A 26480-nucleotide genomic window follows, 5' to 3' on the forward strand; every position below is an offset into this window, starting at 1 on the left:
CAGGGCAGAGGAGAGCGTGGTGGGCAGACTCGAGACATTTCTCGAAGGTTTGGATCGACCGGGTGTCGCCCTGCCCCAGCAACCACCTGTGTGTCAGCCTGGAGTGTTTGCAGAGGGGGTTGGTCCTCTGGGCTATTCTGCTCCTTCCCTCCACAGGCGGCACGAGGAGGAGAGGACTCAGGAGGGTCCAGTTAACCCGGATTGTATGGAGTCAGGCCATAATAAAGCCTCATGACTCAAGGCACATGTCAGGACACTTGACATGTAATTGCTCATTTAATCCTCGCAGCGGCTCAGAAGAGGGTGGTGTCAGCCTCATGTTTCAGCAGAGCAAACAGGCCCAGAGTTTGGTTTCCTCAAGCTTGTCCTCTCCTGGTGTTGCACTTGGCTCATTCTCTGTGAATGTCTGCTGTGCTGGGCCTTACCCCTAAAGTTTCTGTGTCAGGAGGTCGGAGCCCGGGGTGGGGGCGGGGACGGTGCCCTGAGAATCTGCATTTCTGCCAAGCTCCCAGCTCCTGCTACGGCGGCAGGCGGGGGCCACACACTGGTCCTAAGCCACTTGCTAAAAGTGTGGGCCACCTTCACCCGGGACAGGCCGGTGGCCCTTGGCCAGCTGAGCCCACCGCACTGTTTCCCTGGAACGAGGCCCGGCAGTTGCTGACAGGCTGACAGGGTCATGTGACACCGGGAGAGGGAGAGAGAACAGCTGTGGGAGAGGCCTGGCCGGCCAAGCCTTCAAGGCCCACGTGAAGGCCCCGGCCTGAGGGCATGAGGCCAGAGTGCCCAGGCTGGGAATCCCGCCAGGCGCCAGGCCCCTGGTGGAAACAGAGGCTTGGAGAGCATGTCATGGGGCTTCTCTTGAGCCTCCCTCCCAACAGTTCTTCAGGCCAGCGTTCTCAGCCCTGGCCGCCGGGGAGAGTCACCTGGAAGCTTTCGGGAGTCCCGGTGCCTGGCTGCTGGCCACCCCTGGGCTGAGCACGTCGGCAGCCTCAGCACAGGGCCAGTCCTCTAAGGCTGCGAACCACGGACTGAGAACCGCAGCAGAGGCAGGGGCTTCTGGGTGCCTGAGGAGGCTCACTTTGTTGATGTGGGGTCCTGGGTTAGAGCAGATGGTGAGGAATCCTGCCAGGGAGAGGCTGGCCCTGGACCCTCCGTTCCGCAGACTCAGGGAAGCCCCCGGGGTCGGGGTCAGGGTCAGGGTCAGGGGCGTTCCTGGCATGCCGTGGGCACCTGGAGCCGAGTTCCGGAGTCCGCTCTGCTGCTGGTTGACGCAAGCACTGCTTGTGGGGCTCAGGGTCTCACAGGTGGAGAAGGAGCCCCAGGAGGCTCTGGGGGCCCATGCGCACTCAGAACACAGCAGATCCACGGCGCAGGTCTGCTCGACCGTAGCCAGGCCTTACCCTTCCCGGACACGTTTAGGTGGTGCTCCCCACAGTGGGGGCACTTCTGAGCACCCCCATAAATGTGTATCTGTAAGTTGCATTCAGGGGTTATTCTGCTGTATGACTATGTAATATATTATGTACATTATAAAATTGAAACTTTACAGGACTGAGGTAAAAATATAAATACAATTTCCCATATTCTCTTTCTGCTGCCCCTGGGCTCTCCCGCGTCCTGCTGGAGGGCCCGCTGAGAGCATCAGTCACTAGGGGGCAGGAGCCTGGGGCCAGGGACAGTCTGGCTGCAGGGAGGTAGGTCAGGCCCTGGGGAGGCTCGGGGAGGAGGAAGGGGTGGGTGCTACAGCTGCGAGCCGCTAGGGAAGCGGAATCTAGGGGCGGCGACAGGGCCACCGCCTGGCCTGGCTGGATCCTCGAGGCAAGGTCCTGCCCTAGGGGCCCTGGGGCCTGGGGAGCCGGGGCACGGGAATCCAGGACAGAAAGACCGCGGGCGGGAAGCTCGGGAGGGAGGGGATTCGGGCCCCACAGAGCCGCCGGAGCCCGTCTCCGGCAGCAGTCGCGACAGGTCCTCCACCAGGTGCCACTTCTCCTGGACTTGCTGTGCGGAGGGGGTTGGGAGCGAATGGACGGTTACGAGCGGCGCCTCCTCCGAGGGGCCGGCCGGGAACAAACAGCCCGCCCGGCCGCGGCGGCTCTGCGGTCCGCTGTCCCGGGTCTCCTGCCTGGCCCCCGTCCGAGTCCCCGCCCCTAGCTCCGCCCAACACAAACCCCGCCCCATGGGCCCCGCCTCCACACCGAGACCACGCCCCACCACGGTCCCGCCCCAGTCAAGCCAGAGACCACGCCCCTCCCCCGAGGAAGCCCCGCCCCGCCAGGGTCCCGCCCCCGCCCGGTCCGAGACCACGCCCCTACCAGGGTTCTGTCCCCGCCCGCCCCCTAGAGCCCGAGTTAAAATGGCAGCTGTGCAGTTAGTGGACGCCAGGTGATGCTACTGCTGTAGCAAGCTATCGACTATCAACCGTGTTCCTGTCAGGTGGCTGCCAGCCCGAGGCCACACTCCCGGGCGAAGTCTGGCCCTTCCCCAGCCCAGCGGACACTCACCCACACCAGCTGCTTGCGGAGCCCCTGGATGGCCCTGGCATTGGCCTGGGACTGGGAGACGCAGACGGTCAGGACAAGGCTTTGGACAGACGGAGATCCAAGGTCAGTGGCCCCTCCCCGACCTCTCTCTCTCCCCACCTCAGTTTCTCAAAAACACCTCCCCGGTTCTTTTCCCCGCAGACCCCTGTATCTGTCCCCTCCTTCCTCCCGCGGGCAGCCCCTCTCCGCTCCGGGCAGGTTTTCAGCGCGTCTGCAGGAGGCACTGTGTTTCCCCCTTCACATGGGTACTTGCTTTACAGGTGACATCCCAAGGCGTTGTCCAGGCCTACCTGCCTCTGGGCCCACGCTCCGCCCCCTGGGACCCTGCCTCCCTGCCTGTCCTTGTCTGGCTCCTGTGAGGTCCCATGAGACTGCTTGGGGGGTGCCCATCGAGGGAAGGCCCTCCTCCCAGGTGTGCCCTCCCTCGGCCCCTGCTGCCCTGAGAGGCACCTGAGTAGGATGAGGCAGGGGAAGCTGAAGGCGTGGGAGCCGAGGTAGTGGAGGGCGCGCTGGGCAGGGGGCGGCAGCCGGAGGGCCACCAGCTGCGGGACCACCTGCCAGGGGGCCGAGTAGTTGGTGAAGAGGCCACAGTCCCAGGAGGAGTGGATGCTGGGGAGAGAGAGCCAGGGCAGGGCTGGCAGCAGGGTCCCCGGGGCCGGAGCTCCCTGCTCACCAGCCACAGGCGCCTCTGCTGCTCTCACCTGCTGACCACATAGCCCAGGGGCACAACGGCCAGCAGCAGGCCCAGGAGGAGCACCAGCTGGAAGAAGAAGGTGGAGCTGGAGGCGCGGAACCGCCTTGGAGAGGCCCTGGAGTTCCTCATGAGGGTGTACTGGGGGGCAAGCAATGGGAAATGGGGGTCCTTAGCCAGTCGCAGATGCCAAGGAGCCTGAGGCCCGGGGAAGGGACGCCGAGGGGGCGGGCGGGAGCGGGACCTGAGCCCCGCCCTGCTGACAGGGGCTCCACGCCCCCTCCCCAGCGGGTGTCGCTCACCTTCTTGATGTAGAAGGTGAGGAAGATGAAGATGCTGTTGAGCAGGGGCAGCAGGGGGCAGTAAAAGAGACCCATCCAGGTGATCGTCTGCCCTGCCACGATGTCCAGGACATTCTTGGGCACCAGGAATTCTTCCCGGTCCAGCCAGGTCCAGAACCGGCCCGAGAACCGCTCCACCAGCAGCCTGGGGGCGGGGAGCGTCCCGGCACCCACATCAGTCACAACCAGGCACCGACCACGTCCCACCGGCTTACACGGAGACCCATGGGAAGAACCGCTCACCCTTGGCCGCAGCCAGCGGCCACCCCCAGATAAGCCCCGTCCCCCCCACCGTGGGGGTCTCCAGGCCTCACCTCCTCGGCAGGCTGACGAAGAAGGCAAAGGCCACCATGAGGAGGAAGTTGAAGATACTCAGCTTGTACAACTCTTCCCCGACCGCATTCTCCCAGCACTGGAGCAGAGGGGGACCTGTCATCCCTGGCCCCCAGCCGCCCCTCCCCCACCCCCGGGGGGCCCCTGTGGTGGCAGAGCTGGGCCTGGAGTCTGACATGGTTACTGAGTTAGAACCTGGGCCTCCGGGGTGAGATCCAAGCAGGGAAACCCCACAGCGAGCGCGTGGTGTGCTGTGAACGGTGCCCCCGGAGGTGGGCTGCCCATGCGCAAAGGGGACCCTGGAGAGGGACGGGAGGGACAGGCTTGGATGGAGCCACCAGCCACCTGGTAATCACAGGCGTTGTAGCCGTAGGACACACAGCTGGTCTTGTTTCTGCCGAGGCACAGCACGGTCTGGCCCAGAGAGAAGGAGAACATTCCCAGGCTGGCCAGCTTTAGCACCACACACCTGGGGGCAGGACGGGGTCGGGGGAGGGGTCAGGCGCACGGACACATTCCACCCCAGGTCTGCATGTGGCCCGTCTCTATTTGGGATCACGTCTCTTCCGGGTCCAGCTCCCTCTGAATCCAGAGCCCAGCCTCCTTTCCACCTGCTCTGTCCGTGGCCATCTTTCCCAGAGGGTGTTCCCCAGAATCCTGGTCTCCAGATGATTCACGAGAGAAGGGTTCTGTTTTGAAATCACTTTGGGAAACACTGCGGAGTCCAGCTACCCTCCCCCACCAACACTCAGTCTGGAGTTTTGCTGGCATGTATGAGCCTTCAAGCAAAGCATCCTTCGAGCAGAGGCGAGCTTTCTTCCGTGCCCGTTAACACGCTCGTACACTCACAACGTCTCACGCATCACACTCGAGCCTCACGCCCCCGGACACTGCCACACAGGACCACATGGGCGGGATGGCTAGACCCCAACTATCACATGCCCTTTATATCTAGGGGCGGACTTTCAGAGCCGACAGGCGACCACAGTCTGCCGGGGAACAGTGGGTCTTCTGTTGAGGGAGCCTGGGAAGCAGGGAAGGTGGGGGCTGATTTTTTGGAGCATTTGGAGCATTTTGAACTTTTTACCACGTGCATGTGCTACCGTCTACTCCAAAGATAAAGCTTCAAACCACAGTCCACCTTGCAGGAAAGCTGAATGGGCTCGGACAGCTTCTGCTCCCGGGAAGCAGAAGGCAAAGCAGACAGAGCCAAGTGGGGGGGGGGGGTGGCGTGGCAGACAGAAAAGCAGAACTGGGGTTCGTGGAGGGAGGGGAGGCTCCAGGAGGGGCTTCCAGTCCAAGGCAGGATCCTGGTCCTGAGTGGGGGGGCAGAGCACGGGGCTGGAGGAGGGCTTGTACCAAACATGCACCCAGCAGGCATGGCGGGCTTGCCTTCGGCTGAGGTACTTGACTGCGTGAGCCTCAGTTTCCTCATCTGTCAAATGGGGCGGAGGATGGTCCCCACGTCACAGGTCATGTGAAGGCTGTCACAGGGTGACATCCCACTTTCCCGATTTCCCTGTGTGTGGAGCTGGCTTCCGACCCCCTCTGGCTGTTCTGTCACTGGCCTCTCTGAATGGCTGGTGTGTGGTGCGGGCTGCTGGCTGGCTCTGGATGGAAGGCACTGGAAAACCTTAGATGGAGGCTCCCGAGATGGTGTTTTCTGGAAGTTCCTGCAAGCCCTCGCTTGCTCGGGTGCCCCAGCTTCGGACAATAACCCAGACGGACAGCAGGACACAGTGTACTCCGTACCTGACCTTCCACACGGCTGTCCCACCCATCACCCCCAAGGGTGGCACTCACCAGATGAGGGCGAGGTTGACCTCCGTGTTGGGAGGGTAGTTCTCCAGCTGGATGAGGGAGACGAAGAGCAGGGGCCCCAGAAAGTTGACAAGGGCGATGACCCCAGGGGGCAGGTACTGGAGCACCACAAACAGGGACTCCTGTAGGGGAAAGCAGGTAAGGGGGTGCCCAGGGACCGGAGGGTCCCCAGCAGCACCCCCACACCCTACAGCCCCCTCAAGTGTCCTCCTGGTGCAGGCCTGGCATCAGGAAGCCCACGGACTGTTCCCAGCGACAGCATGGCGGCTGGGGGTACCACGGGTGCAGGCAGTCTGGCCCGTCTGGACCTTAGGCACACTGTGTCTATCTCTCTGAGTCTCAGCTTGCTCATCTGCCAAGTGGGACCATCCTGTCTCCCCTCAAAGTTCTGGCCAGGGTTAAACGAACACATGTCCATGGCCTGGCACCTCTTTGTTGTCCTGTGAGTACTTGGTGGCCCAGAAGATGGCACTGATGGCCCCAACCACCAGGAGCCCGATGAGGACATTGACCCGCAGGTGGGTGAGCAGGTGGCAGGCCTTCTGGGCCCGGGTCTCCTGTTGTACCAGCAGGAAACGACGCCTTTCCTCCAGCTCCACCTGTCATGGGGGTGGGGACACAGATGGTCGGGTCTCTCCCTGGCCAGCAGGGTGCTGCCTGGAGTGGGGAGGCCGTCAGCTCCAGGTTGGTGTTTGTGGGGAGACGGGCTGCCACTGCCAGGCGAGGCTGGTGTGACCCTGGGGCAGGTGCAGGTGAGGGGCGGAGGCCGGTGTTATGTAGACCACTGCCCCTTGCACGGGGTGGGTGGGCTCATGCCCAAACACTGGCACGGCCCCACCTCCGGCTGGAACACGCACATGTGCGCACACTCCCAAATCACACCCACTCACGCGCAAAGTCACACACGCTCATGCGCTCATGCACACACCCACGTCCCCACGCCAGACCCTTGCACACACCTTGAACTCGTTGCTGATCTCATGCTTCTTGATGGTGGCCGCTTCCTGTCCCCGGGTACAGAAGTCCCAGGAGGAAAACACTTTGACACTGACAGGCGACTTGTAGTCTTGACCGAGGAACAGCCTCTGGGGCAGACCCTTCACCATCCTGGAGCGAGCAGGAGGCGAGGGCCCATGGGGGAGGGACCCAGGTCTGGGGCGGGAAGCCCCTGACAGCCCAGGGTGCAGCCTGGGGTCAGGGGTAGGGATATGGGGCCAGTGTCCCTGAGCTCTGCCCCTGGGGACACAATCAGGGCCGTGAAACCACCAATGAGCCTGCCCGAACGAGGCTGGGGCCCTTCTGCCAAGCCAAGGGAGGGGTGATCAGGGAAAGAGCCAGAAGCAGGCAGGGGCTCTGCTCTCACCGCTGCAGAATCCCACAGAAGCAGAGCAGCAGGCAGGCCAGCGGGCTCAGGAGGTAGGCGAGGCGGATGCTGTAGGCCAAGCTGCTCTCAGGCCCCGCCCGGTAGGCTCCATAGAAGAGATAGCTGTCGGCAAAGGCCTGGGGGTGTGGATGGTGACAACCGGGTCATGCGGGCTGTGTGCTAAGTTCTCCGGTGTCTTGGCTCTCTAACTGTCACAGACTCCTCGGCAGGGAGGGAGGGAGAGCATCCCCACCACGTCACAGTCCCAGAGCGAGGCCACACAGCTTTGAGGAAGAGAGAGGACTGGAATACGGGAGTCTGCTTGGTGACCTCTCCATGGCACCCAGGGACGATAAGCACCCAGGTGCTTATCTTTGTTGTCCTGGGAGTACCCGGATACTCTTCCCTTCCGTCCTTTACACCGTCCCCCCACCCCAGCTGGGTACAGAGGACCATGGCCCTGGGCTGTGCATACCGTCCTCAGCCTCTCTCTGACCCCATCACTGTCCCCGCCAGCCTGTGTATGTAAAACTGCCCCCCTAGAAGCCAATGTCCTTGAAGGGATGGGGGTCCTCTTAGATGGCGGTCCCCTGGGGCCAGTTCTCCGGGTCCCCCAGCCCTCCTGATGCATCGCCGAGACGGAGCTCCCTTACCCTGCCGGTCAAAACGTTCCAAAGTCGATTGTGGAATCTGGGAACACCAGTCTGGGCCTGGAGGCCACCAGGGCACTCCAGGGCTGTCGGGAGGGAGAGGGGAGCAGTAGGGAAGGGTCCCCAAGGCAAAGGTGAGGCTCTGCCCCCATCTCCTCCATCACAACCCCCATTCTGGGGAGGCCTGACCAGGACCCGAGGAGGGTGCCGCACAAGGAACGGTCAGGGAGAGTCCCAGGGCTGGGCTCTAGCAGGACGATGCTGTCCCAGCACTCTGAGCCCTGGACCAGCCCCTCAGGGTCCCTAGGGTGCAGGAGGGCCTCCAGGACCTCATTGTCAGGGGGGGAGGCTGGGCACTCACTGAAGTTAAGGGAGGGGCCCGCGTCAGGGGGGCGGAGCCAGACCAGGGGCAGCAGGACGAAGCTGGCAGTGAGCAGCAGGGTCAGAAGGTTGAGCAGCAGCAGGAAGCGCAGGAAGGTGAAGTAGGACTGGATTCCGGTGCCAAAGAGGCCTGTGAGGAGGGCAGCAAGGCCTTCAGAACCGCACCAGGCCAGGCGCCCGCTGAGAACCCGAGGGCTGACCAAGCCAGCAGGGTGCTGGTGACCAGGGAGGGCGACCAGCCCTGCGGGACCGCGGATCAGGGGCCAGCAGTACCTCCGACAGCCACCTGGGGGTGCTGTCACCCGCCTAGTTCTGCACCTCGGTGGGGGGTGGGAGGGGTGTGAAAGGATGGGGGGCCCTGTTCGGCGGTAGGGGGGGTTGTTTAGTGAGGGCGGAAGGGACAATGGCAAGCGGGATGGTGGCCTCGGGTTTCTAAACCAGACCCTGAGCCTCCAGAGAAGGGAGGTGGGAGGTGGGAAGTGGGGGTGGGGGTGCGGGTCCTACCCCCGATCTCATGGAGAGCCCCTTCCCAGAGCCCAAAGCCCTGGGCCAGCCGCTGTGCTGCCTCCCCTAGGCGCCGCCGGACAGTCCGCCACCTGCGCTGACATCGCTGCCAGCAAGAGGTCTTCACCCCCTTGGGCTCCCGCAGCTGCCTGGGTTGGGGTGGTGATGGGGCGTCCTTGAGTCACCTGCTGTGCCCACCGGGCCAGGCAGAGCAATGCCAGGGGCCAGAGGCATCTTCCCACGACTGGTGACTTCCACCCCATCCCACCGGTGCATCCTCTGGGAGTTGCCCCACCCACCCCCACCATCTGGCCTCCAGCGGGTCCTGCCCAAGGCGGGGGGTGGGGGGGAGGCACCCACCGAATGAAGCGCTTGTCCACCATGGCGTAGGGCAGCTCCCGCACCTGAGCCTGGGAGGACCACAGCCGCTCCATCTCCTGCTCCCACAGCTCCTCGACCCCTGGCTCAGGTTCGGGCTCCACGAGGGCCTGGCCGGACTGCACTGACCACTGCCTCAGCATCTCTGCGTGGGGTTGAGGTTGGAGGCGCCGGGCTGCAACCCCCCCCTCTTAGAGGGGACGTGGGCCGCCTGCTGGGTGAGCTTCAAGCTCTCGGCCCTGGCACAGCCAGAGATGAAGGAAAGAACCCCGTTGGAGCAGCTCTGGGCTGGGTCCCCAGGCACATCTCAAAGCAACCCCCTGCCAGAGGCCTCAGTTTTCCTGTTTGTCGGTGAGGAGAAAGATCCAAAGGTAGTGGGACGATGGGATTGTCCCAGACAAACACAAAGCCAGGTGTGGCCACAGAGAAATGCGATGGGGTCCGAGGCCTACTGCAGCCAGGTCACACCTGAGGCCTGTGGCCACAGGCCTTTGGGGTCACCCTTTGACAAGACAATTCTGGCTCTTCTCCCCATAGTAATTCTCCCAGTGGTAACAGGCCCCTGTCCCAAACCCTGACAGTTCCTAGAATCCAGTATCTTGCGGGGTTTGGATGTACTGGGACCCTCCCCCTTACGTCTGCTACCTGGGGTCCAGCCCGCAGGATTGGGTCTGCCTGCCCCCCAGGGACCCCAGATGAGGAGTCGTGGCTACAGCCCCAGACTCGGGAAGGGGACCCCACCGCTCAGCAGTCCCTGCACCTGATTCTCTCTGGACTTCAGCCCCTCAAGCTCTGTCTCCTCCCGCCACTCTGCACCAGCTCACCTGGGAACAAGGGACCAAGTCCCCGGAGGAGCCCCCTCGTTGGACTGGCTCCCTCCACGCTAGGCGGGACTGTGAGGGAACTGGGGGAGGGGTCACATGACAGGAACCCCAGCTCTCCCGCCATCTCCTCCCCGCTCCACTCCTCACCCCCCCCCCCCAGTTTCCTTTGCTTTCTCTGGGGCCGGCACTTCCTGTGTGATGCAGAGGCAGGCAGGAGGGTGGGGGAGGGCGGGACACGGAGGGGCAGCCTCCAGGCCTGTGGGGTCAGGGCTGGCAAGGGGGTGGGGTGGTGTCCCACTGTCCCTCCCTGCCACTCCAGCGTGCTCCCCCCACCTACCGGTCCCTTTGTGCCTGGGGAGCTGAAGCCAGAGGTGGGGGGAGGGGCACTTATCTACCGGTGGCAGGTTGTCCTCGTGAGAGTGAGCTGATAGTGACAGAATGGGTGGACCCCATCCCTTGAGGCTGCTTCAGAAGCCCTTGGCGTTAATCCTCAACATCCCGCCTTGGTCACTGGCACTTATCACTTAGAGCCTGGCCTCTTGTAAGGGCTCAGGAATTGGTGCCACTCGTTCCAGCTAGGCAAGCCATCTTGGCCATTTCTCTCTCCTGGAGGTCCCCTGGGACCCTGAGGTCTTGCCTTTCCTCCTTGTTCCCTCTCCACCTCCTTCAGGGCCCCGTGCATCCAGCTCAGCTCTGATGGCTTCTCTGCATCCCTGCCTGGATCCCCTCGTTTTCCAAGCCCCTCCTCTATGACAGGCTCCAAGCTGGGTGCTGGTGCCCAGTGCACAGTGGGTTCAGAGAGTGGGGGCAGGGTGAACAGACAAGCAAAAGAACATGTCAACAGGAAATGGCAAGTGCTCCAACAGGGTTCAATCCAGGAAGGCTTCCCATGGGAGGTGACCTGCAAGTTGGGCCGGGGTCATGCAAGTACCATGTGGCTGGAGCATGGGTGTGTACGGAGAGGGGCAGTGGGAGGAGAGGCAAGGGTTCAGCCCGCCTGGTCTTCATACAGCAGTGCCTTGTGCCAAGATCCAGCCCAAAGTAACCCGTCTGAGCCCCAACGCTGGCCCCTCCAACTTTGTCCAACTTCAGGTCTGGGGACCCCTTTACCACTTGCATTCTATCTTGTCCTTTGGGAATCCTGCTTTGCCCACCTGTTCTCCCCTCCAGGAGGGCCCTCTCCTTCCTTTTACCTTCCACCCTGCCTGCCTCTCAAGGCTTCCCCCCACCCCACCCACTGTCTAAATCCCGCCCGTTCTCACTCCAGTCCCTGGGAGCCCCCCCTCTGACCTGCCTGGCTTTCTCAAAGTCAGGGTTCTCAGTGCAGGTGGAGGTGGAGCTCCCTGGCAGAGGACACCCCTGGGGGCTGATGAACGTGGTTGCCGCCTGTTGGTTCATCTGTGAAGCAGGGAGTGGGTACCCAGCCCCCGGCTTATGGGAATCACGAAGAAAACAGCAGAGGGGACAGTCACAGTGTCAGGCTTCCCTGGGGCTTGCCCCCTTCTCCCCACCTAGCACCCAGGAAGTGCGCCCCAACTCTGTCCCGAGTAGCGGCAGAAACCACGCCCCGACCAGAGACGGGTGAAAGGCCGGGTGCTGCAGCCGGCTGGGGACAGTCGTTGGTCAGCGGGGGTGGTGGGAGGAAAGGGTTACCCAATCCGGTGTCGCAAGGCGCCCGATTGCCGGGACTCCGCAGCCGCGGGCTGCTTTGATCACTGCCCTGGGAAAAGGGCGGCTGGAGAAGTGTTGACCCCACTTGAAACCTGGGGAAACTGAGTCCCGCTGACACTGTGGACTCAGACCCGGACGCTCGGCCGCCCGCACCCTGCTCAGACCTCGGTGTGAGGCGGAGCCGGGGTCGGCAGCCGCCCGGGGGGGCGGGGGGGGAGGGCAAGGTCGCGCGAGGGCGCGGGGGTGCGCGGGTCACGTGACACCGAAGGCCAGCCACCACGTGGGCCGGGGCTGGGCGGCGCAGCTCCCTCGGCCCCGCCGGCCCCGCGAGGGTCCCAGGTCGCCCCCGGGACCCCCTTCCCGGTCACTCCCTCCGCCCTGACCCCGCGGCCCCGCCCCCAGGTGGTGCAGCCGGGACCGCGGTTCCGGGGACAGGTGAGCGGCTCGCGAGCGCGCAGGGCCCGTCCTCCCCCGCGCCCCCCGAGTGAGCGGCGGGGATCGGGGGGCCGGTCCGGGCGAGGCCGCGGGGCCCCGGGCTTGGGGGCGGCGCCCGGGTCCTCCCGGCCCAGCCACTTCCCCTGCGGCGGCCGCCGCACCCGCTCCCCACTCCTTGGGGCCCCCGGGGCCCCCGGGCGGAGAGTTCCCGCGCGGGTGGCCTGACGCCTCCCGCTCTCGCGACGGGCGCGCCGCCCAGGCAGCCCCCGAGCCCGCCCCAGCCGGCCGCCCCAGCCGGGAGGGCGGCGGCGATGCCCCCGGGCCGGGCCGGGTCGCGCTGCCGAGGGTGGGGGAGCGGGAGGCTGGCGGGGAGAGGGGTCGAGGGGCGCCCGGACTTGGGGCCGCCCCTGCGTCCCGCGGCTGGGCTGCGGCTCTCCCCCGCAGCTGCTGCTCCCTGAGGACCCGCTGCCGGCGGGTCCGGGTTCCCGGAGACGCGCCCCACCCTGCCCCTCCCCACCTGGCTCAGGGCTCAGGAATGCTGTGCCCCGGAAACGCGGCCCGACCTGCCCTGCCTGGGGGCCTGGGGTACGGTGCCCAGCCGCTGGGTGTCAGCGGGGCAGAAGTCCTAGGCAGTGCCTGGGTGAGCCCAGGTGAGCCCCCTTGAGCCAAGCCCAACTTTTCTGAGTGCTGAGTTTGCCGCGGAGGAAGGGGAGGCGAGGGAGGAGGGCCTAGGGCTGGGCAGACGCAGGGCTGGGCCCCGGGCTGCTTGCTCCCACAGGGTGAAGCGCCCAGACAAGGACACCCTGGTTCCAGTTGTCCCGGGCGATGACAGAGCCCTCTGCCAGGACAAAGGCTGGACAAAGGCGGCCTGTTTAATGCCCAGCCTCCCTTCCCCCGCAGCCAGCTGCCCCTCTGGCCCCAGGGTGATGGAATGTAGGGGAGTTGGTCTCCTGAGAACTGGTGACCTTGCAGTGGCCCGGCCCAGCCCAGTGTGGAGGGAAGTGGTCCCTGTTTTGGGGGGTGAGGGTGGGTAGCGATGGGTGGGAGTCCGGCTGGAGGAGGCCCCTGGAGCTGGTGGGAGGTGGGGGAGGGCTGGCTGTGGGAGGGGCTTCCTGTGAGAGGAAGTGCTCTGGGGTTTCAGGGCCGGCCTGGGAAGGCCTGGGAGCTGCCCTGACCTTTTTCCCCAAGAGGGCGGTGGACACCTGGGGCGGAGCCTGAGGAAAGGAGGGCTGTGTCCACAGGCACCCACCCCCTTCCCCCTTCCCAGGGACTGGCGCCATAGAGGAAACCGATGGGGACTGCTCAGAACGCCCCCTTCCTTCCGCTGTCCTTCAGGCAGTGGAAGGGACTCCCCCTCGGTCCATCTGGCATGTGGTTTATTGGGGTTCACTAACCTGATCACGTGTTTGGCTGTGGGGGGGGTCAGGCAGTGGCTCCGGTGGCCTAGGCTGTGGGCATCCCCCACGGTCCTCAGGGAGTGGGTGGTTTGGCACCAGGCACTGGAAGCCAACCTCGGCACACCACTCCCTGTCTCCTCAGATGGGCAGCGGGAGGCCTTGGAGGCTGTGCCCAGGCTCTGAGCTGCCCTAGGGTAGCAGACAGGCTGGGCGTGGGTCCTAGACATGGCCCAGCCACTGAACTTTGTCCTCAGTGTTCCTGAGACCCCAGAGGACCACGGGTAAGTGCGCTGGGGCTGGGGGGTGGTGGGCTGGAGGGCAGAGGTGCCCCCCACACCCCGGGAGAGGCCACCAGGAGCAGAGCCTGTGGAGGAGGTGGCTGCTGGGGCAGGGCTTGGTCAGCCGAGTCCTGACGCCCGGCCCACCTCCCATCTCGGCAGCCAGGAGCCCAGCCCCTACGATGAGAGCGACGTGCACGACTCCTTCCACCAGCTCATCCAGGAGCAGAGCCGGTGGGTGGCTGAGGAGGGGCTGGAGCTGCAGGAGCGGGAGCAGGGGGCCGGAGCCCCCCAGACCACAGGTGAGCCCACCCCGCCTGGCCGGTGTGCAGGCGCTGCGGGTGGGGCTCTGAGCCTTCCCAGCCTCTCCCAGCTGCGGGCCTGGGCTGGGGATTGGCTGGGGAGACCGCCGGCCGCCGCGTCTCCAGGACCTCCGGACCAGTCTTTGTGGTTTGCAGGCAGTGGCCGCCCAGTCCCACCGGGGCCGGAGGATGCCGGCGCGCACAGCACAGCCACGCTCCGCATCTTGGCCAGCATGCCCAGTCGCACTATTGGTGAGTGGGCCTCTCTCCCCTGGCCCGGGCGGCCGGACTTTCAGCGGGATCTGTGTTGCGTGGAGCTGGGCCCTTCGCCCTGCACCCTGCCGTCCACTGCCCGGAGGCCCAGCGCAGCCCCAGCACAGCCCCGTGGGCCTCGCTGGGTTCCAGAAACGACTCCAGAGTCCCAGGGATAAAAATAGGCTCTTGGGAACACAGTGGTGCCCGAGGTCTCTAGTAAACACACTTCATGGGCCCTAGCAGGGGTGAGGGGCAGTGGGGGGAGGCCGGCGCTGCCCCCCCCACCTTCCCCCCCCACCTCCCCGCAGGCCGCAGCCGTGGTGCTATCATCTCCCAGTACTACAACCGCACGGTCCAGCTGCGACGCCGGGTCAGCCGGCCTGAGCTCAGGGGTGTGGGGCGCTCGGCCCGGCCCAGCCTCCGCCTCTACGACCTGGAGCTCGACCCTGCGGCCCTCGAGGAGGAGGGTGAGAGAGTGGGCTAGGCAGGGGGGTGGAGGGTGGGGGCCCGGGCAGAGAAGCCGAGCAGTGGGGGTGGCCTGGACTGTGAAGGGTTTGACCCCTGTCACGCGGCGCCCTTAAGTGTCCAGACCCCACATGCTCGTGCTGAGCACTTGTTTGCACACGCTGCTCTCGGCTTCGGGCTGGGATGGTGGTGAGCAGACCAGGTCCTGCTCTCTGGTGCCCTGTTTCTGTCCAGTAGAACAGACGGGAGCCAGTGAAAGGGAAGAGCAGATCCAAGCTCAGATGAGGGGACTGAGGAAAAGCATGTGGCAGGACAGGGATCCAGGGAGGCTTCCTGGAGGAAGTGATGCTAGAGCAGAGGGGCATGTGCAAAGGCCCTGAGGTGGGAGGTGGGTGTGGCAGTGCTAGAGGGCAAGGGACCGTGGTCATAACAGGACCAGTGTCACAGGTCAGGCCTCAACCAGGTAGCCTGTGGCGTTCAGGGGCCCGGAGCTCAGGCACTGTGCTGGGGTCCTGTCAGTGTCCTCCCCAGTTTACTCAAGGCCCTGTGGTAGGTAATGGACTGGGCAGGGAGGAGTGGGCTCTGGGCAACTTGTGCTTTGCAGTCCTGGCCAGGTGTCCGCTTGTCTGTCACTTTGGGGTGAGGTGTTGTCCCCTCCCAGGGTGGTAGCAAAGGTGGGAGAGAGAGGGGGGCGGTGGGTCTACGGATCCCGACCCCCATCACCTCGCAGGAGCTGGTGAGGGGGGAAGTGCTAGGGATTGGGGTTGGGACATCATCACTGCTGAGCAGGAGGGTGGGGGTGAGGCTCAGGTGGGGGGGGTCAGAGCAGGAGGCTTGTGGGGACCCAGGAGGAAAGTTAGGGTCCAGGAGGAGGGGCACTGGGCTCATAGGCCGGGGGTGGGTGTGAAGACAGCTAGCGAGAAAGACAGGCAGCATGGCAGGGTCTGGCTTGAGTGGTGCGGGCCGAGAGCAGTCGTCTGGGGCTGGGGCACAGGCGGAGGTCTGTGTTGGGGCGGGCCGGCAGGGGCAGACAGTCTTATCCAGGCGCACGGGCCGGGAGGGAGGGAGGAGGGGTGCGGTGGGCCCTGACAGCCGCATCCTCCTGCAGAGAAGCGGCTCCTGCTGGTGAAGGAGCTCCAGGGCCTGACGGTGGCCCAGCGGGACCACATGCTCCGGGCCATGCCCTTGGGCCTGGCCGAGAAACGCTGCCTGCGGTCAGTGCCCGTCGGCCTCGGGCCGTCTCCAGACCCACTGCCATGGTGGGGGGCGCTGGGCGGCGGGTACCCCCTGGGGAGCGTCAGGTCCATCCCTGGCCCCGCCTTGATGCCACCTGTGCCCCCAGAGAGGAGAGCAGGACCCCGAGTGGGAAGCGGAGGGGCCGGCCCGGCCGGCGCGGGCTCCTCCCCTGCTGTGGCCGGCTCCGAGACGCCTGCGTCCTGGTAGGAGTCTGCTGTCCGCGGCGGGCCCTGGGTGGCCGGGCGGGGACGATGGGGCCCCCCTTCTGTGGCCGTCCCGCGTGTGGGGTATCCCAGCCTTCAGACCCGCCCTCCCCTCCGTGGCCCCTGCACCTCTGAGCCTGGCTTCCCCTTGCCCCGGGGTCTCAGGGCGGCCCCTCTTCCCTTCCCTCCTCTGTGCCTGCAGGCCCTGCACGGCCTGGGGCTCGGGCTGCTCTCGGGCCTGCTGGCCCTGATGCCCTGGCGCTACGCCCTGAAGCGGATCGGAGGCCGGTTCGGCTCCAGCGTGCTCTCCTACTTCCTCTTCCTCAAGACCCTGCTGGCCTTCAACGCGCTCCTGCTGCTGCCGCTGCTCGCCTTCCTGGTGGGCGTGCAGGCCGCCTTCCCGCCGCCCGCCTCCCCGGGCTCTGCCCCCAGCTTCACGGGCCTGGAGCTGCTCACGGGCGGGGTGAGGGCTCGCTCGGGTGGGGGGCGTCTGTGGGCGGGGCCCCCTCTTCGAACCCATCTTGGCACAGCTTCCTCCAGGGAGCCCCCACCCCTGCCCGTGCCAAGACTCCCGGGCAGGGTGGGGGGCGTGGCCGGCCACTCCTTGACCTCCGTCCTGCCCTGACTTCCCCGGGCCCGGGAGCCCCAGGATGGCTGTGGCCCTTTGTCGACCCCTGTGCTCTCCTCCCTGCCCCTGCCCTGCCCTCTCCTCGCCCTGCCCCTGTGGGCGCCCTTCCTCTGCCTTGTGAAGCCTGAAGCTGGGTCACGGGTGGGCAGGGGGAGGGTCCGTGACTCCATGGGGCCTCCTCCCCGCAGGGCAGCTTCAACCACACTGTCCTGTACTACGGCTACTACAGTAACAGCACGCTGAACCGGCCGTGCGCGCTCCCGCCGGAGGGTCAGTGTGGCCGCGAGGCCGACACCCTGCCCTACAACATGCCCTTGGCCTACCTCTTCACGGTGGGGGTGGCCTTCTTCATCACCTGCATCACGCTGGTGTACAGGTAACAGCGGTCCCCCATGTGACCTGGGCTCTGAGGACGACTGCTCATTCATTCATTATGGATCCCTCCTCCTGTCCACATCCTCACCCGTCCATCTGTCCGTCTGCCCTTTCATCCCTCCGTCCCTCCATCCATCCATCCCTCCTTCTTCCATCCATCCATCTGTCCATCTGTCCATCTGTCCGCCCATCCTGCCTGCCTTCCATCCATCCATCCCTCCTTCATTAATTCTGTCCATCCTTCCGTCTACCCTTCCTTCTTTCTACCCGCTCATCCCCTTCCCATCTCCGGACCTTGGCTGTGCTCAGCTCAGGGCAGGAGGGTGAATGAGTGTGGGGCCCGTCCTCGAGGAACTTGGTGTCTAGGGGAGAAGACAGACCAGTGAGGAGGCTGGGAAGACGCAGTGCCCGAGAGGTGTTTGCGGGGCTGTTCTGGGCCGTCGGAGGAGGCAGGCTGGCTTGGGAGGAGGTGATCGTGTCAGACGGGGTTGAATACGGTTGGGCGGGGGAGAAGTAAGGAAGGTGTTTTGACTGTTGGGATAGGCCGTGCAAAAGGCCTGGGGTAAGTGGGCATATTCTGCTGCAATGTCTGTGTAGGAGGCGGCCAGCTCCGTCGGCGGGTCCCAGTGCAGCCATGTGTGGCTGGTGAGCAGCGAGTTAGATCGGTTGATGGAGGGTGACCGGCAGCCCGCAGCAGGAGGCCCAGAGCTCGGGGCTGGAGGAGGGGTGGGGGGCCAGCAGAGGGCCCGTCTCGCGCCCGGAGGGCTCCTCAGAGTGCGTGGTGGGTTCTGGCTGCGGGGAGCATCCTGACTGCCCTCTCTGCGGCCTCCGTGCCCCTCCTCACCTCTGTCCTGGCTCTGTCCCTCCCAGCATGTCCCGCTCTTTCGGGGAGAGCTACCGGGTGGGCAGCGCCTCAGGGGTTCATGCTGTCACCGTTTTCTGCTCCTGGGACCACAAGGTGACTCAGAGACGGGCCTCCCGCCTCCAGTGCGACAATATCCGAACCCATCTGAAGGTGAGCTGCTCGGGGGGCCTGAGGCTGCTGTCCCCACCTGCTCGGCTCCCGCAGACTTGGCCCACGCGGCCAGAGCTGTGGGCGGGACATGAGGGTGGGGTCTTGGCCTGTCACCCCGGTTCCAGGGACACCAGGTACCCCTGGGAATCGTCCTGGAGTTTCCCCCCGTACGACTGTCTCATCTGGGGCTGCCTCTCGCCCGCTGGCTGGGGTCAGTGTCCAGGGCCCTCAAGCGTGCAGGAGGCTGTGAGCAGGACTGTGCTCGCAGCACGGGTTGGTATATGTGAGGGCCCAGGGTGGGTGTTTGCTGTTGGCCTGTCCTCCATCCTGGGGCCTCAGTCCTCAGGTCGCCCTTAACCCCAGGCTGGAGAACCTGCGGGGCCGAGGCTCCAGGGCAAGGGGCTTCGGGTGCTCTTGGGCCCTCGGCCAGGATCCCCGGGGCTCCCACCAGCACGTACCCTGGCTTTGCGCCTTGGGCTCCTGGTCAGCCAGGAGGTGGGGAGGGGGCTGCTGCCTACCTCCAAGGCAGGGAGGGAGGCTGAGGCGGCAGGGCTGGGGGGGAGGGAGGATGGGGGCAGGTGGAGGTTGGGGTGGGGTGCCTCAGGATACAGTGGGAGCCCAGGGTTGGAACAGCTGGGGCCTGGTGGGGCTGGGGGGCAGGATGTGGCCTCGAGACCCTGCCCTGTGTTCTCTTCATGCCCGGAGATGGGTCCCCATGCAGCCAGGAGGGACAGGCGGCAGCACTGGGGGTGGGAGAGGCGGGATTCCCCGGGTGTCCGTTCCGCAGGGCCCCGTGTGCGTCTGCGTGTGCGCGGGGTCCGTGACGGGCTCGGCCGCCCACAGGAGCTGCTGGCGGAGCGGCAGCGGCGGCAGGGCCCCCGGAGCGCGTGCGGGCGGCTGCGGCAGGTGGCCGTGCAGGGGCTGGTGTGGCTGCTCTGCCTGGGGACCACAGTGGGCTGCGCTGTGGCCGTCTATGCCTTCTCGGAGCTCATGATCAAGGTGCGGGCAGGGAGAGAACGGGCCGCCCCAGGGCCCTGACTGCAGGGTCAGACCCCTGCTGAATTCGGATGGTCCCTGGTGACTAGCACGCCCCCCCACGCCTGCCACCCCTGGCCGCTTTTCCCCGGGGTGGCTCTCTCTCCGCCTGCGCCCTCTCTCCCTCCCCCTGCTGTTTCGGGTTCTTTTCTGACACCTGTGTCCCCACCCCCTTCCTGTGTGGTTTGAACCCGAAGCCTGGGGGTGGGGAGTATCTTGCTGGGGGTGTGGGGGTGGTGCTGTGAGGTAGTTTTGCCCCCTCCTTCCACCTCGGTGGGGGGGCCCTCCTAGCCGCAGCACCTGCCAACCGTGGCACCTGCCGTGACCACTGCCGCCCCTCCTGCTGCAGAGCTCGGTGTCCGCTGATCAGGAGGGGGCACTGCTGGCCCTGCCTGTGGTGGTCTGCCTCCTGAACCTGGGGGCCCCCTACCTGTTCCGCTGCCTGGCGGCCCTGGAGCAGCAGGACTCCCCGGTCCTGGAGGTGTACCTGGCCATCTGCAGGTGTGTGGCCGGGTGGGGCGGGGCCTCTGTCCCCCGGGTCCCCCTCTCTCAGCGCTCCCCGCCTCCTTGTTCTCTGTAGGAACCTCATCTTTAAGATGGCCATCCTGGGCATTCTTTGCTACCACTGGCTGGGCCGCAGGGTGGGCACCCTGAAGGACCAGGTGAGGGTGGCCCTGGGCAGCCCTGGGGAGGCGGGAGGCCACGGGGGCCCAACGCGGGGGCTGCTCTGCTCCTAGGAGTGGGGGTGGAGGACCCTCCCCGGCTGGCTGGGTGGTGTGTCTGGCCCAGTCTGGGCGCGGGCAGGGCCCCTGGGTGGGCTGCCGGGGTGGGCGGGGGGCGGGGCGCGGCGTCCCCAGGGGCTGAGGCCCGTCTGTTCCAGTGCTGGGAGAACTTCGTGGGCCAGGAGCTCTACCGGCTCACGGTGCTGGACTTCATCTTCCTGCTGCTGGACACGCTGTTCGGGGAGCTGGTGTGGAGGTGAGGCCCTGCACGTGCCGCTGGGGCCCCTGGGCTCCCCACAGCCCCGGGAGGGCTGCGAGGCAGGCAGGGAGCCCCTGGAGGTCCCCGCTCGGCGCGTCTGTCCGCTCCCGCGAAGCCTGTCTCGCGCGGTCGTCAAGCCGAGCAAAGCCGCAGCCGGACGGAACGTGTTTGCGGGGGGAGGGAGGAGGGTTTTCAGCGCCGTGTCTGGTCCCCGCCTCACGCACCGAGAAGGGACGGAGGGAGGGACGTGGAGGGCGTTCTCCGAACCCTGCCGGGCGCCGGGCAGCTGCTACTTTTATTTTCTTCTGTTGGTGTTTTTTTTTCCCGGGAATATAGGAGTTTGATAATTTTAAAATGGGGTGTTGAACCGTCAGTAAAACTGAGGCCTGTTGTGCGCATTCATACCCGAGAGTAGAAAAAAGACCAAGACGGGGTCGGGGGGCGCCGGGCTCTGTGGGTGATGCACGCAACTCTGATCTCAGGGTCCTGAGTTCGAGCCCCACGTTGGGTGTAGATTGGTTTAAAAACAAGAAAAAAGACGGAGAGGAAATCAGCCGTAGCCTAGAGCCCCTCAGGTGGAGGCCCTTAGCTGGCTGTGTCCCCTGACATCCGCCAGGCGCCTGCGGGGAGGGTCACCAGCCCCGGGGCCTGCCCGCTGGGGATCGGCCTCTGGGATTGGCCCTCCCACGTGACCCTCGGGGACGCCTCTGCCCCAGGCTCATCTCAGAGAAGAAGCTGAAGAGGAGGGAGAAGCCGGAGTTCGACATTGCCGGGAACGTCCTGGAGCTGATTTACGGGCAGACCCTGACCTGGTGAGTGTCTCCCGCTTGCCGGCATTGCCTGGCCCCCGGGACGGCTGAGCCCCTTCCCTGCTAGGCCTGCAGCAAGCCCCTGGCTTGGGGGTTCTGCGGAGACCTGGGCCCTGACCCCTCGCATCTCAGGGTGCAGGGCTGTGCCCAGCCTGGCCTTGGGGCAGTCTCATTGTGACCCTGAGACCGGCCGTTGTCACTCTGGGGTGCAGCATGGGGGTCCTGACCCTGGCCTCCGGACTGCAGCCCGCACCCCTCCCTGCCTCCCCAGGCTGGGGGTCCTCTTCTGTCCTCTCCTCCCTGCCGTCCAGATCATCAAACTGCTGCTCATCTTCTACGTCAAGAAGGTAAGCGTGTCCCCTGCGACCCGGGAGGCCAGTGGGGCCTTGGGAGACTGTGCAGTCACCAGGCTGGGCCACGGGGCTGGGGGGCACGGAGCCCTGGGGCTCTGGACCCCTCCCCTCCTCCCCCGGCCCCAGGAAATGGCTAACTGCCCTCCCCAGCATCGCTGCCTTTCCCGGGCTGGGCACCATCCTGCTGGGGTCTGTGGTCATTGCTGGGTGCTCGAGGGGGCCAGCCGGGGCGGGGCCGGGCAGCCGGGCCGAGGGGAGGGAGCCCGCTCCTCTGTCCTTGGGCTGGGGTGTCCTCCGTGGAGAGCCAGCTTCTCCCTCCGGCCCGTCTCCTGGTCTATGCAGCGGGACCGTGTCCGCGGGGGCCTGCTGGGGATGGCATTCATAAGACACTGGGTGCGGGGCCTGGCCCAGCGGAGACTGCCAGCCACCGGACATGGCCGTCCCTATCAGGTCTTCCGCATATGAGGGACGGTGGACAGACCAGCCCTCGGTGCCTCAGTCTCCCCTCCGTAAACCAGCCTGGCAGCCTGCAGGCCCACATCCCGGGACTGTCTGTCCCCTGGGGCGGGAGGGCCCCTCCCAGAAGCACCGCCCCCTTCCCCCTCCCCGTGTTGGGGCCCCCCACCCCCACCCCAGGCCCCAGCCGGCAGTGGCGAATCTCAGTCTTTGTCCCCAGACCAGCCTGATGGCCAACTGCCAGGCGCCCCGCAGACCCTGGCTGGCCTCCCACATGAGCACCGTCTTCGTCTCGCTGCTCTGCTTCCCCTCCTTCCTGGGAGCCGCCGTCTTCCTCTGCTACGCTGTGTGGCAGTGAGTGGTGCTCCGCCTCGGTCGGGGGGTGGCGTCTTCCCGGGATCTGGGGCTGCGGCGTGGGGTGACGGGGCGGTTGCCTTCGCCCTCTCCCCGCAGGGTGAAACCTTCCAGCACCTGCGGCCCCTTCCGGACCCTGGACACCATGTACGAGGCGGGCAAGGTGTGGGTGCGCCACCTGGAGGCGGCGGGCCCCCGGGTCTCCTGGCTGCCCTGGGTGCACCGGTACCTGGTGGAGAACACCTTCCCCGTCTACCTGGTGTCAGCCCTGCTGCTGTGAGTGCGGGTGGAGACCTGCCGGGTGGGGGCCGCGGCCCGTCCCTCTGTACTCCTGTCCCTCTCCCGCCACCTCCTCAGCCCGGACCGCTTGGCTCTGATCCCGCAGGGCCGTGATTTACCTCAACATCCAGGTGGTGAAGGGACAGCGGAGGGTCATCTGCCTCCTCAAGGAGCAGATCAGCAACGTGAGTGTCCCCTGCCCCTGCCACGCTCTGGGGGCCGCCACCCCCACCCGGCCACCCAGAGGCTCTGTGGGCCACATGACACATTCCCGCGTGTGGCTGGTACTAAGCAGAGACGGGGAGCATGGCAGCGGCCGCCCCGACACCCCCAGGGGCAGGGCTCCAGCCGGATGGGATTGCGGCTCGGCTGGGGAAAGACAGCATTTTAGGGCACGTGGCCCCGCGGGGGTCTCTGTGGGGGTCTTTGAGGTATTGGAAATTGCTTTTGGACTTCTTGGGAGACCCACATTTTCCAAACAAGTGGAGTAAGGGTGAAAGTGGGCCCGGATTTAGATCTTTTTAATTTTTTTAAATTTATTGAAGATGGAGAGTGAGAGTAAGAGCACAAGCCGGGAGGCAGAGGGAGAAGCAGGCTCCCCACTAGGCAGGGACTCGATCCTGGGACCCTGGGATCGTGACCTGAGCTGGAGGCAGATGCTTTACTGGCTGAGCCACCCACGTGCCCCCTAAATCAGTTTTATTAAGCCCATTGTAGTTTATCACCAAAGCGTGAGAGGCAGGGTGGGGCTGCCCCCTGTCCCAGGGTGCTGGGACCCCCACCGCACGGTCGGCCCCTGGGAATCTGCCAGCCCTGAGCTGCTCCAGCCCAGCCCGAGGGGAGCCCTTTCCCGCCTGGGGACTGTGTCCTGCTGGGGTCTGCTCAGCTGGACCTGCCAGTGACCCTGGGTCTCCACGGAGACGCGGGGGGTCTTCTGACCTCACCCCGGGCCTTGCCATCAGTCTACTCACGGCCGTTTCCCTTCGGGAGACTTTTTTTTTTAAAGATTTTATTTATTTATTTGACAGACAGAGATCACAAGTAGGCAGAGAGGCAGGCAGAGAGAGAGGGGGAAGCAGGCTCCCCGCTGAGCAGAGAGCCCGATGTGGAGCTCGATCCCAGGACCCTGAGATCATGACCTGAGCCGAAGGCAGCGGCTTAACCCACTGAGCCACCCAGGCGCCCCTCCTTCAGGAGATTTTCACTGCCTGCTGGATGCTGGGCCACTGTGGGGCCAGCAGTGCCTGTGGCCCGGCGTTCACCTGGGGCCGGGGCTGCACCTCCTCCGGCGCATGCTGGGGGCTCAGCCAGGGTAGGACAAGGCTTGGGGGCGGTAGGCGGGGGCCCCGGCTGCTGGCTCATCAGTGCAGGGCCCGGATCCCAAGCAGGAGGTCCAGGACAGCTCCCACTTCTCGGGGGGCTCAGGGAACACACTAGGAGCCCCGTCTGCTTCCCTTTTACCCCCAGGGAGCAGGGCTCGAGGCCGGGCGTTCTGGCTGAGGCTGGGTTTTTGCCAGCGGCTGCTGCCCTACCGTGTGGCGTGTCAGGGCGCCTGCGGGGTCTGGGGTGGCGGTGGGGCCGGTGGGTGCACAGCCGCGCCGGGAGGAGGGTCCTAGCTCTACCTGCTAGCAATCTGGGAGCGGGAAGACCATTCTCCGGGCAGGCCCCTGCTGCAGACCAGGGCAGGGCGTGGGAGCTGCAGGTCTGGGCTGGGCTAGGCCCCCGGAGTGGCTCTTCCCGGGCCTGGGCAGGGCGGACATGGCCCTCCGTACCCACTGACTCGGATGGAAGGGGCAGAGAGCCAAGGGCTACGGGCAGATTCCAGAAGCTGGAAAACAAAGGAAGGTTGCTTCCCGAGAGTCTCCAGAAGGACCCGGTTTGGTTGACACCTTGATCCTCGGCCCAGTGAGAGCCGTTTTGGACTGCTGACCTCCAGAACTGTGTTGTCGTAAGCCACCAGTTTGGTGGTCATTAGAACAGTAGAAGCTCAGACAGCCCCACGCTGCAGTCACCCTTATCTCCCGTTTACAGATGGTGACTCTGGGGTCAGACAGGAGGTAATTTGCCCAACACAGAGTCAGTAAGTGGCGATGCCAGTTTTAAATGAAGTCAGGCTGACTCTGTGGCCTTCCTGTGCCCCTTATCACATGTCCTTTTTCGCCTTGGCCACTAGGAAGCTTAGATCTATCTATACGTATGCCCGTTGCCCGGCTCTTGGTTTTTCTGTCATTTGGTGCCCTTTCCCCCTTTAAACATTTTGTGCTTGTCACGTGGAGTAATCTGTTCTGGACAGACAGAGGGACGACTGTCCACTCACCCTTTGTGTTCTGGCCTTTCTAGGAGGGGGAAGACAAAGTCTTCTTGATCAACAGGCTTCACTCCGTCTACGAGAGGAAGGAGAGGAGCAGGTGAGGGGCCTTGGAGGGGTCAGGCACTTGGTGCGTGAGTTTGGGGGGAGGGGGCCAGGGCTGGGCATCGTGCGGAGCTGGGGGTGAGGAGGGAAGGTGCGCGGGGCTCCCTGGCCACTCTCCTTCCCGGCTCTCCTGCTCCGGCCTGGTGAAGTCTGGTGAGAAAAGGAAACTAGAGAAGAAAGAAGTGTGTGGGGCAGGCGGAGTTGGGCGCTGGGGCCCTTTACTTCCTAAGTCGGAGTGCCCAGGGGCTGGCCCTCTCCGTCCCCAGGGGGTGCATGTGCCGGGCCAGGGGGGCCATCCGAGGCCCTGGGGCTCATCCCTAGGCAGCAGGGACCCACAGACTGAGCCGTCTGACTCCGCCCCCCACCGCCTCACCTACAGACACAGGGAAGGTCTGTCCGGCCCTTTGAGGCTGTCCAGACGCGTCTTTACGCTCGGGATGCCTGAAGGCAGTTCCCGAGGGGGGCTGCTGGGTGTCTGGTTTCGGCCGGCCCGGAGGGACCCCTCAGCCTCCCACATACCCCCAGGTCCCTGGGGCTCCTCGCTGACTCCCCCTTCTGGCAGGGTTGGTAGAAGCCAGGAGGCCGAGAGGCTGGTGGACCATCCGGATGCCTGGTAGGACGGCGACAGGCCTGGAGGCTCTGTGTCTGCTCACAGGTGCGGCCTGCGCCTGGGCCACTCTCCGTTCCCCTGGCCCTGTAGGTGTGGACGCCGATCCAGGACTCTGCAGCGCATCGAGGGTGGCACTGGAGGGTGGGCAAGTGGTTGGGGGGCCCCCGTGGGTGGTGTCCTGCGGGGACTATTTATTCTGATAAAACGTGTTTTGCAAGATGAGCCGCCCCTGGGATTCTGTGCTCATAGGCGGGCCTGCTGTGCCTTGTGCCCTCACCGGTGCACAGCCTTGGGTGGAGGGCGTGGGAACCCACCCCCCCCAGTTCCTCTTTCCGACGGAATGCTTCTCGGCACTCCGCCCTCCAGTGCCCTCCGAGGTGCCGGTTGGGGGCCGCCTGGTGCGGAGCGCAGGGCGCCTTCTGCTGGCTAAGCCCCAGACGGCAGGGTGGACCGCAAAGCACAGCTTGAAGGTTGCCCCTGACCAGCCTGTGCCCTGGAGGCTCGCACCTGTGCCAGCAAGCCAGGAGGGCGGCGTCCAGGGCGATGGAAGCTGTCAGTGCTGACACTCCGTGGTCATCAGGCCGAGGCATGTGCAGGGCACATTTAAGGAGAGGCTGGCGGGGATGAGCTCTCAGGGTCCGACGAGCCATGGGAAGAGGGGCCTGCCAGGCAGAGGGGCGGCCAGCACCCAGGCCTGGGGCAGGAGGGGGTCTGGCTGCCTGTGACTGATGGTGTGATGACCCCAGATCCTGCCAGGCTGTTTGAGGGTCCTGTGGGATGCCGTGAACCTGAGTATGGGAAGGAGGGCTCGGCCGTCACAGCCCCAGCGTCCCACGTCTGCAGAAGCTGGGGCAGTGGCCTCAGGTGGGGGAGCAGGACGAGAGCACAGTGACAGGCCCTGCTGCCCCTCATCCCATGGGGGGGGGGTCCAGAAGAAGAAAGGTCAGGCCTGGGTGAGGCAGTGGGGAGGGCCAAGGTCAAACCCACAGTGGAGATGCCCCCAGCACCGGCAGTGTCCCCAGCTGGGCCCACGCTCCCCCAAACCACCTCTTTCTGAGATGGTCTTGTGGGGGTGTTCCTGTTTGGCAGACGGGCAGGGACAGG

The 26480-nt window shown here is 65.3% G+C and overlaps 2 protein-coding genes across 5 annotated transcripts; one reads left to right on the top strand and one right to left on the bottom strand.

The window, feature by feature from the left end:
* Positions 1-1501: 1501 nt before the first annotated feature.
* Positions 1502-9727, bottom strand: TMC8 (transmembrane channel like 8). Of its 2 annotated transcripts, none has more exons than XM_047706499.1 (15): positions 8985-9727; positions 8625-8773; positions 8101-8250; positions 7743-7825; positions 7090-7226; positions 6686-6833; positions 6155-6325; positions 5709-5848; positions 4251-4374; positions 3887-3984; positions 3534-3717; positions 3242-3300; positions 2991-3149; positions 2502-2580; positions 1502-1998 (listed from the first exon to the last, which is right to left on the bottom strand). In XM_047706499.1, the coding sequence occupies exons 1-15, from the start codon at positions 9143-9145 to the stop codon at positions 1741-1743; spliced, it is 2100 nt and encodes a 699-aa protein (XP_047562455.1). In that variant the 5' UTR covers positions 9146-9727; the 3' UTR covers positions 1502-1740. The 2 variants fall into 2 exon arrangements, with proteins under 2 accessions (XP_047562455.1, XP_047562454.1); XM_047706498.1 differs by having other exon boundaries at positions 3242-3372; positions 8985-9725.
* A 2063-nt stretch (positions 9728-11790) lies between these two features.
* On the top strand, positions 11791-25598 carry TMC6 (transmembrane channel like 6). 3 transcript variants are annotated; one of them, XM_047706494.1, is made up of 21 exons: positions 11791-11932; positions 13472-13610; positions 13770-13909; positions 14066-14161; positions 14473-14631; positions 15738-15843; positions 15972-16068; positions 16271-16531; positions 16885-17072; positions 17942-18086; positions 18930-19085; positions 19471-19622; positions 19702-19783; positions 20002-20099; positions 20819-20914; positions 21183-21258; positions 21941-22074; positions 22174-22350; positions 22460-22538; positions 24694-24761; positions 25329-25598. In XM_047706494.1, the coding sequence occupies exons 2-21, from the start codon at positions 13555-13557 to the stop codon at positions 25381-25383; spliced, it is 2421 nt and encodes an 806-aa protein (XP_047562450.1). In that variant the 5' UTR covers positions 11791-11932; positions 13472-13554; the 3' UTR covers positions 25384-25598. The 3 variants fall into 3 exon arrangements, with proteins under 3 accessions (XP_047562450.1, XP_047562451.1, XP_047562452.1); XM_047706495.1 differs by lacking the exon at positions 11791-11932 and adding an exon at positions 12447-12582; XM_047706496.1 differs by lacking the exon at positions 11791-11932 and having other exon boundaries at positions 13042-13610.
* The last annotated feature ends 882 nt before the right edge of the window (positions 25599-26480 follow it).

The sequence above is a fragment of the Lutra lutra genome, chromosome 16, assembly GCF_902655055.1.
Source record: "Lutra lutra chromosome 16, mLutLut1.2, whole genome shotgun sequence".
Taxonomy (NCBI): Eukaryota; Metazoa; Chordata; class Mammalia; order Carnivora; family Mustelidae; genus Lutra; species Lutra lutra.

Bases quoted from the DNA above. Each gene is read 5' to 3' on its own strand.
- TMC8 (XM_047706498.1), bottom strand. From the start codon at position 9,145: ATGCTGAGGCAGTGGTCAGTGCAGTCCGGCCAGGCCCTCGTGGAGCCC. The intron at 4,375-5,708 runs GTGAGTGCCACC...TCCTGCCCCCAG, and splicing joins GTCAACCTCGCCCTCATCTG to GTGTGTGGTGCTAAAGCTGG. The intron at 3,985-4,250 runs GTGGCTGGTGGC...CCTCTGCTCCAG, and splicing joins ACAACGCCTGTGATTACCAG to TGCTGGGAGAATGCGGTCGG.
- TMC6 (XM_047706494.1), top strand. From the start codon at position 13,555: ATGGCCCAGCCACTGAACTTTGTCCTCAGTGTTCCTGAGACCCCAGAG. The intron at 22,351-22,459 runs GTGAGTGCGGGT...CTGATCCCGCAG, and splicing joins CTGGTGTCAGCCCTGCTGCT to GGCCGTGATTTACCTCAACA. The intron at 22,539-24,693 runs GTGAGTGTCCCC...TGGCCTTTCTAG, and splicing joins TCAAGGAGCAGATCAGCAAC to GAGGGGGAAGACAAAGTCTT.